We start from the raw sequence: 9,093 nt of genomic DNA, 5'->3' as shown, positions 1-9,093 counted from the left end.
GGATAAGAGGACAACTTGGACAGCTCCGACGATGAGCAAATCCAGCTGGATCCATACTGCGTCTTTGACCGCTACTTGCACGATAAGGACGACAAGGATGCCGGGAAGGACAAGGGAAACCGTGGATGATCTTCTCCATAGCTAGCATGCGGCAGAACATGCCAAATTTTGGAAGTCCGATAGCATGTCCTGATGTAGTAGCCAGACGATGTGTGCAATGCATAGTTACGTAGTTGCATGAGTTTGTATGGATTTGAAGTATGCTAATTGTGGTGTCTGGTTGGAATGGATTATTTGATGCGTGACCGGTCACTGTCGCGGACGCGCCCGGTGTTTGAGGGGTCGGATTTGTCAAGTTCGGTCGTAGATGCTCTTAGAGCATGCTTGGTAGGCTATCCCTCCAAACATGTCGAGTGGGTAAATGAAGCTTTGTTTGGTTGGTTAGAAAAGGCAATGATCCGCACGCGCACGAAACTTAAAAGCAGCTCAGAGTTTGGCTCGCTAGAAACGCTCGAATCAAAGCAACCCATATACTGAGGCGAGCGCAAGCGAAAAGCAGTATACACTTTGGTGCGGGCATGAAGATGATGAAAGACCCAAATCTGCATGTCGAGGATGCCCCGAAATGTGACGCCTCACCTCCTTTTACTCGCTTACCTCTAGCGGGAGGACGAATCGAGGCTACTCGACATCGACATCAATTGTGGTGGCGACTTAGATATGTGATGCCAGCAGAGGCGGTGTCGGTAGCTCAGATCTCCTGCACTTGACATGCTCCTCCCCTCTGCGAGCTGCTCGTCCCTTCATCTCAATGGCATATGAAATTATTTTCATATTGCAGGATGTTATTTGACACTACTGAAAAAGAGTGACCATGACATTGGGCCAGGAGCAATCAAACGCCGTGTTTTTGGTGCATCTTCACAACCATAACCCACACTTTGTTTACCCAACCAAGGTCCAATATCTATGGAACCCGGGACATAATACTTGGAACAATGACTTGATCACTTTGCTCTTTCAAGATCCTACATCTTCCATCATTATTTACACTCCTATTATCAATGATGATTGTCCTGATATTCTCTATTGGGATCTCACACCTAATGGCAGATGCAATTCAAAAAGTGCTTATAAGCTTTGTTTGCGGGACATACAAAATCAGCTAAACAATTGTCCCGCGTAGGTTTTTTCTTTGGTTAAGGACATGCTTAAGCAGGTGTGGAAGACAAAACAACTGTCCCCAAGGGTCCAAACCTTTGCATGGAGGCTCCTTCGCAAAGCCCTTCCCATAGGTATGCGAGCTGGTAGGTTCTCTCAGCACATTGCCACCAATTGTTGTTGGTGTGACCAACAGGAGGATGATATGCATCTATTTGTTAGCTGCCCTTTTGCCAGGGCTGCTTGGTTTGGTCATCCTTGGTATCTTAGGGTAGATCATCTTGTAGAGAATAATCATTCCGTACATCAACTCATTCAGACGCTGTTGAACATTAATCATCCCTATGCCAACATTTCTAATATTTTCAATTTTCTCTGGTGCCTTTGGAAGTCTAGGAATGGTTGCCCTTTTGTCAGAAGAAATGGTCTCCCTCTGCAGGTTCATCACGCTGCAAAAGCACTTGCTGATTGTTAAGATCTACAGGGTAATTCCAAGGAACAACATCATAGCACGTCTCAGACTCAATTTGTCCAAGATACTAATTCTATCAAATCTGATCTGCTTGGTGTAGGTACAAAGATCTTCTCTGATGCTTCTTTCATGTGCTAAAAAATCCCAGGAATTCAGCCACAAGAAGTAGCAACGGGAATTGGTCTTTTCATTGACATCGCAGATGGACAGGGAGGGACACAAATTCAAGTGCAGGCCTCAACAGCACCTACAGATTTCCTTTACGTTCGAGCATCAGCCACTCATTAGCAGATTTCTTCTCCATATCCAGCGAGCTGCAGCCATGCATTTACCATACATTCAGGAAGCTCAATGCCATTGCTGATAATGTTGCTCATCAGGTTCTAAACAATACTCAAGAACATGTCTTTGCATGTACTTCTTCAGCTCATAGACATAGATATTGCTCTTTCATCTCTAGGATCTCCCAAGTTCATCTTCAGGGCTTTGTAATTCACGATATACTATGTATGTGAGCTGAATGAAATGAATTTGACGCGCGCCTTTCCCAGTTAAAAAAGAAACATAATCCTCAACCAAACGTCAGGTAACAAATGATGCAATGTATGCAGCGAAACGAAGTGCAGAAGTCAGGCTCCCGGCCACAAGTGCATGGATAACAAATTGGTCGTAGGTAACCAAGCAGGCCCTTATGATTTGGCAAACGAAAAACTGTGGGTTTGCACGGGATTCGGTTTAGAATATTGCGCTATTGCGCTAATCTCCTGCGCAATGTGTCTATCCAGCTCATGTGACCTTTGCGGTACAACAAAGGACGGTCCCACAACTAAGCAGCCAACATAAAGTGAGTCCTGTTGTGTTATACACGTAAGTACAGCCTTCGTTTGTAAAATAGCACATGCCACAATTTTTTTATATGATAATACGTGTCTCATTCATATCATAAAAATCAAAATGCAACTTAAGTAAAGACCTACATGAAAAACTGAGAAGACAACAGAACGTTTTAGAGTTTGACACAAACGCCCGTCACCTGTCTCAGACACCACCATAGCAGCTACCGAAATAAAACAAATGACACACCACCTTCTCACTCGAGCTCGACGCGGCTCCATCACTGATAAGCGGCTTTGCGAACCTTCAAGGTGGCTCGCCAAAAATGAAGCCATTGTTGTTGAACGAATTAGACCAAGACAACACCCCGGACACGCCATCAAACTCTAGATTTGGCACCCCGCCACGACTAAGACGCCGGAGGAGGAAACTATACTGTCATCCATCAACCACAAACTCAACACACGTTTCGTCTTTCAGTTGTCGTCAATGCAGACCGATGCAGACCACAATCTGCATCCGCTCCTGGACTACCTCCCATGCCATGCCATGCGCCGATGTTGGAGCGGACGCCGTCGCAACGGTAGAGCCCGAAGACACATATCCACCACAAGGATGACACCACCGCCACAAGATCCCCGCTTGAACATTCTGATTTCTAACAACATCACCGAACAAACAGACAATCGCCTCACTCGAGAAGAATCCAGAGCCTCTTTATTCAGCATCATCATCGCCGCCGAAACCAAAAGGTCAAATGATCCCAAAACCTAAGCTACTAGGGGCCTAAAACATAAAGTTAAAACAATCCACACGCGCGAAACCAAGAGGTCGAATGATCCAAAAACCTAAGCTACTAGGGGCCTAGAACATAAAGCTAAAACAATCCACACACGCGGGATCCGGCAATACCCCTCACCACCAACGACAAGAGGTCACCGGCGGAGGGGAGCCACAGGGTTGGCTCTCTTGGCGGCGGCGGCTAGGGCTTGTCGCTAAAGAGTTGCGAGATACACGTGCATTGATTTAGTACTTAATGCACCTGTCACAGCTAAATCACCATCAACTGGCACATCATACATGTAGAAAAATATATCGCCTGATCAAAATTCACTGCCCAAAACATGTCACCGTAGGTAATATCAATAGTCTGTTGGCTCATAAGAAAGAAACAACTAGTGATATCAAGATTAACGAACAAAAGTTTAGAGTTTAGATGACCATGTCGATCAAGGTTCGCTGGCCTGTTCACCATCGCCAGTTTTCTGCCGTTTGTTTGAAGGCTCATTCTCTTCTTCATTCGTGACAGTCGCTCCAGTATCTGAAGCTGGCTCATCTGTCACCGCTCCATTTCCATCTTGGTGGCTCATAGCTCCATGGAGAGCCTCTGCGCCTAACAGAGAGATATGCTTGCTAGTAATTCTCCGACCTGCTCTGACCTTCGGACCCCAGTGACTTTCTGGGTTTGGAAGGAACCGATTCACCTTCTTAACCTGAGCCTTGCTGAGGGCAGCAACTGCTCTAGAGAAATTTGCCTATGATGAAAACACAAATGAGAAGTAAATATACAATTTTGTTCACATACAAGCATACAAGGGACAGTGTAATATGAACAAATAGCATACTTCTAGCTGTGGAGATTTAGAAAGGATTGCAGTGCCCGGAGAGTCACGCGGCTGTTCTTTGATTGGATGGTTTTTCACCTGCGTTCAAATATTCCAGAAAGCTATAAGGTAAATAAAAGTTCATGGGGTACTTGAGGCTACATACTGAATGGAAGTTGTGATCAAAATTCACAAACAACCAATATTTACCCAGCAGCGCATGATATCCCAAATAACATCCCAGGGGGCATCAGACTTCAGCCCAAGCGGATTACAGTGACTGCTTGAGATCTGATATCCTGCATTTATAACCGCTGACCGGAACATAACTGCAGATGGTGATGTGCACTTCACAGTCCCAGATATGTTGTGGAGACTAAAAAATAATGGAATGTCATGCAATTCCTGCATAACAAGAGAAAACATGAATGAAGTTTAAAGAGAACACATAATAATTTATCAGTCCCATATAATCTATCCACAAATATGCACACAACAAATAAATGCTAAGCTAGATGGTCTAAATTACTGCAAAATCATTCTAATCCTTCACTACAACCAAGGACCATTTACAAGCTTCTGCTTTTATCAAGCAAAATGGGAAAAAACAAACCAAGAAATGGTCTACTACTTCTAGCTGGAGTAACCAGTTTACTGGACAGCAAAATTCTTCCTTGGTTCTAAATGTGTCTTTTTTTTATCTTACCATGGGTTATGATTAATAGTTCATTTGAGCAGTCTTGCTTAAAAATTCTCAAGAGTTCCCATCAATCTGGTGATACAATAACACCCAGGATTGACGGACCAGTTTTGCATAATCACATATGCATCAACAATAAAACTTGGCAAAAGAGAGATACTAGCCATGGCAATACCTCTGATACAGTAGTTAGAACTGAAGTAATTTTGTTGTATGCGGGATATCTATCCTTCATTTGCCTAACATCTGTCAGCGTAGAAAGTACCCAATCTTGATCATGAATAGGAGCAGACCATATTGGACCACCCACATTAAATTTCTTTCCACAGTCGCTGCATTCTTGAGGAACAACAGGTCCAATACCAGGCGCATGCTTCAAGCTATTATTCTTCAGTCCGAACAGAAAGAACAAGGAAAAAGAAAGCTTCAGACTCTGGCGTGGAATTTGAGGAAAGTTATAGGAGGGGTGAATGATACGCAATACATACCTTAGTAACAGTCCTCCCAAGGGACTGAAGATGGAAAGAATCACAGCCGGCACATTGATATACATAAGAAAGTTTAAGTGGGGTATTCTTTATTTCACTTGCAGAACTGCAGTGCAATCCATATGTTATGATGAATTAGAAGCACTGCCAAGTAGAACTAAATAAAGAACATAATAGAGTATTTGCACAGAAAGAAGGTAAAAAGAATCTCACGTGAATACTCGAACAAAAACACGGACATAGAAATCCATATACACAGAGAGAACAGGCACAATATATCTCTTGTACCGATTTGCATGGCTCTGGTGTAAAGAGAAATGGTAAGCATGGGAAGAATTAAGATACCCGAAGGACAAAACATGGGAACTAGAGTTAAATTTACAGATCATTCAGCAAAAGCTTGTAACTGAAACTAAAAAATATAGTACCTTCATAGATATTGAAATTTGTGAATTGTAACATATGTTTCATGATAGCATTTTATGATAGCTCATCAACTGATCATGGTTCAGCATAACAAAAGTTCAGAGTGAAATCATTCAATTGAGTTGTGTACCTCGATACAGGCAAGGAGGATTCTCAAAGCCATTTCATGGCAATACTTGCCTTTGACTGGGTAGGAACCATACCTACACAACAGAATTGATTGTTACAACTTACAGAACAACTGAACAACATAGAAACTCTTCAGTTGGAACTTTTTGGTGAGTACTGCCCATACTTGGAGTAGCAAACTTCTCCATTAGTTCCACAAAGTACTGCCAGATCAGTGGCTGTGCACATCAATAGCCCACCATCAGCAACAGCCTGTACAGCTGAGTCGAGGAATATAGATGGTGACCCATAGGGGTCAAGATCAACCTAAAAGACATTGGAGAAACATAAACCAGCAAGAAAGTAGGAGAAGAAAAACAAGCGATGCGAAAAACATCTTAAATAACATTTATTTGTAAAATTACTGTAATAATCATGTATACTTAACGCAATGACCCAATGTCCTATTTACATTAGTACTTTGGGCCTACAGACCAATAACAAGGTTCACATAAAGCCTTACAACATACAAATTCCAAATACTTCAAACAGTAGAACCTTGGTCTACCTGAGTAGCGTACATAAAATCTATAAACATGTAAAGGAGCAAATCCACAATTATGTTGCCCAAGATTTTACCAGAGTTATCATGAAGTGAGTAGACAGAACATAATATAAGTAAACGCCCTCACCCCCAACAAACAGTCAGATGAACACAAAACACCAACCAAACCTCCTGCAAAGTAGCACAGTGGCATCTTGAAAATGTTTAGAAGCCTTACCACATCAAATTCTTTTGGATGTGTGAGCATGTAAACTCGAGCATCAGCCAAGTGAGCTTCAACCTTGCTAATAGCAGAAGCCCCATTGAACTTGATGTTCCTCTTGCAAGCTTCAATAGAAGCTGAAGAAAGAAAACCACATTGAATGCAAGCACGGCGGCATTCATAACTAGGAAAGAAGTTTAGAAACGTGTGTATTACCTTTATCATTGTCCAGAGCAACTACCTTTCCTAATCCATCAACTTCACGAGCATAACGGAGAGACCTCAACCCAGAAGCAGCTAAAGCCTGCATTTTTTTGTTGCCAGTGCAAATCCGACCTCAGGTAGTGTTAATATGTGAATAAATAATTGACTGGATGTCGCTATGCTCCAAACTTCTTGCAGAAAGAGATACGACATGTCTCATTTGTACTAGAAGTCTCACCTCAAGAACAATTGGTGGCTTAAGCTCTCTGGTTACTTTCCTGGAAGGTGTCTTTGTTTCTTCTTTTGACAGATCTTCTATTTCATTTGTAGCCTGATTTGTCTCCTTTTCATGAACAACACCGATTTCATCATGCTGGCTAGTTAAAGCAGTGTCTCCATTTACAACAGGTGTTTCAACCTGATTGCCTTTTTTATGAGACTTATTATTCCTTTTATTCATCAGTTCCTCGTATTCTTCCTTGCGCTTGGCAACAAATGTCCTTAACACAGCAATGGACATATCTCTGTTGTGCACCTAACCAAAGCAGTAAACTTGAGCTTTACAGGAATATATGCATGATGGTTAGCTGCAGGAGTAACCCTAAGTTTACAATGGTATGTAGTTTCCCTTTGGCCCTTTTATTAAAAAAAATAGCCAGTGTTAACCAAGCAAGCATCTATACTGCCCGTCTAGCCGCCTACCAGCAAGAAATTGTCCCACTAGTATGCTGTTTCAGACACCATACCCCGAGCTGTTGGCTGATATTTGACCTGATAATATAATTATTAACAAATACCTAATTATTTCAAAAAAGAAACTCTGCATTCCATCATCATGTTTCTCTATGGCAAAAGTTAGGGACTTACAAAGTCACAATGCAACTTGAAACCTATTAATTTTAGATAAACTTTTCCGTTTAAAAAAAGGGAGTATTATAAAGAAACCAAGTCATAGGATTTGAAGCCATACAGATATCAATCCAGTTGATTTATCCAGTTCCAGAATACCACGTAGGCAAAGATGCTTAGTTGTTAGGGGCTTTGATAGATCTCTGAACATTTGTAAACTTAGAATTTAAAACAGTATAGGGCGGAGGGCTAACAGAATTAAGAAAAACTAGTTTAGCTAGGCAGAAACCACCATCATAATACAGCGAGGTCAAGTTGACACATACATATCCAAACACAATCACATAATTGATCGTTCCCCAGCACCCAATTTGGAGCCCTAAAGTAACTCAAAGCTCTAAAACTGCTACACGCCGATCAACTAGAAGCCAGCTGTGGATGTAACAATACATACTAAAGCAATAAAGCAAAGCCCCGCAATCACTAGACGCCTACGCCCTAAAGGTTAACTTAAGGAGTGCAGATTTAATCCCTAATCCAGATCGTATATAATAAAAACAACAGACAAATATGAACGCGAAGATACCTGGACGGGATTGAAGAACACGGCGTTACTCGCGAGCATGAGGATCTCGGCCTCGCCTTCCTTCTTGATCTCATAGTCCTTGAGCATGTCCTCCACTTCCCCCATGCCTCCAAATCCAAACCCAACCACGGAATCCAACAGAAATTAGTGGCCCGCGGCGAGGAGGACGAGGTTCGGCGAGAGAGGGCGGAAGCTAGCGCTCAGCGACGCGCGGTTTGGGTGTTAGTGGCACGCGGATTCGGGAGAGGCGACGAGATGTGTGAGCAGTGGGGCGGGGAGGAGAAACTGGGACGGAGATGAGGTATATGGCGGCGGCGGCGGCGGCGGGGGAGGGGGGAGACAAACTCGCGGAACCCAAACTAGCAGCCAGGGCTTAACGGGCTGTGAGGGTTCTTTCGGAAAATATCAAAATCAAAATAAGAATTGGGAACTTTTCTTTATTTTATTTTATTTTATAGGGAACGAAAATAAGGGCGTCTCCAACGCGACCCTCAAATTGCCTGCAAACGTCCTTTTACCATCCAATGTGATGTCCCATCTATTTACGGATGCGTTCGGTTATCCGAAATCCCGCAAACCGGACGCAAACAAGCGGAAGCTTTGCAAGCGCCGGGACCATCGCCACGTGCGCGTCCGACACCCCGGTCCCACTCAAAACCATCTCTCGCGCTCCGTCCTCCCCCGCGCGAACGCATCTCTACTCTCTGTGCTGCATTCATGCTAGTCCAAAGCGGACGCAATCAGTCACTACATCCGGCATTGAAGTGGCGCGTTGGCCGAGCCCCGATCTCCTCGCATGTTAAATGTCAGAGAGATGTGTCTGGACTATACAAGATGGGACATCTATCTACCACTTTGAAATCGGTTGCCCGTCATTTGTCTGTCAACATTAAA

At 43.2% G+C, this 9,093-nt stretch overlaps 1 protein-coding gene across 1 annotated transcript; it reads right to left on the bottom strand.

The window, feature by feature from the left end:
* Positions 1-3,548: 3,548 nt before the first annotated feature.
* Positions 3,549-8,581, bottom strand: LOC123085438 (probable tRNA (guanine(26)-N(2))-dimethyltransferase 1). Its single transcript, XM_044507069.1, has 12 exons — positions 8,200-8,581; positions 7,003-7,299; positions 6,777-6,864; positions 6,576-6,697; positions 5,981-6,120; positions 5,816-5,888; positions 5,473-5,561; positions 5,260-5,365; positions 4,947-5,159; positions 4,282-4,476; positions 4,093-4,170; positions 3,549-4,002 (listed from the first exon to the last, which is right to left on the bottom strand). The coding sequence occupies exons 1-12, from the start codon at positions 8,302-8,304 to the stop codon at positions 3,697-3,699; spliced, it is 1,812 nt and encodes a 603-aa protein (XP_044363004.1). The 5' UTR covers positions 8,305-8,581; the 3' UTR covers positions 3,549-3,696.
* Positions 8,582-9,093: the final 512 nt, after the last annotated feature.

This window comes from Triticum aestivum, chromosome 4A, assembly GCF_018294505.1.
Source record: "Triticum aestivum cultivar Chinese Spring chromosome 4A, IWGSC CS RefSeq v2.1, whole genome shotgun sequence".
NCBI classification, from domain to species: domain Eukaryota; kingdom Viridiplantae; phylum Streptophyta; class Magnoliopsida; order Poales; family Poaceae; genus Triticum; species Triticum aestivum.
This window is presented reverse-complemented; position numbering and strand designations above follow the sequence as displayed.

Excerpts from the sequence above, each read along its gene's own strand:
- LOC123085438 (XM_044507069.1), bottom strand. The coding sequence starts at position 8,304 with ATGGGGGAAGTGGAGGACATGCTCAAGGACTATGAGATCAAGAAGGAA. Across the intron at positions 6,865-7,002 it reads AGCCACCAATTGTTCTTGAG|GCTTTAGCTGCTTCTGGGTT; the intron begins GTGAGACTTCTA and ends AAAAAAATGCAG. Across the intron at positions 4,003-4,092 it reads CTAAATCTCCACAGCTAGAA|GCAAATTTCTCTAGAGCAGT; the intron begins GTATGCTATTTG and ends TTTTCATCATAG.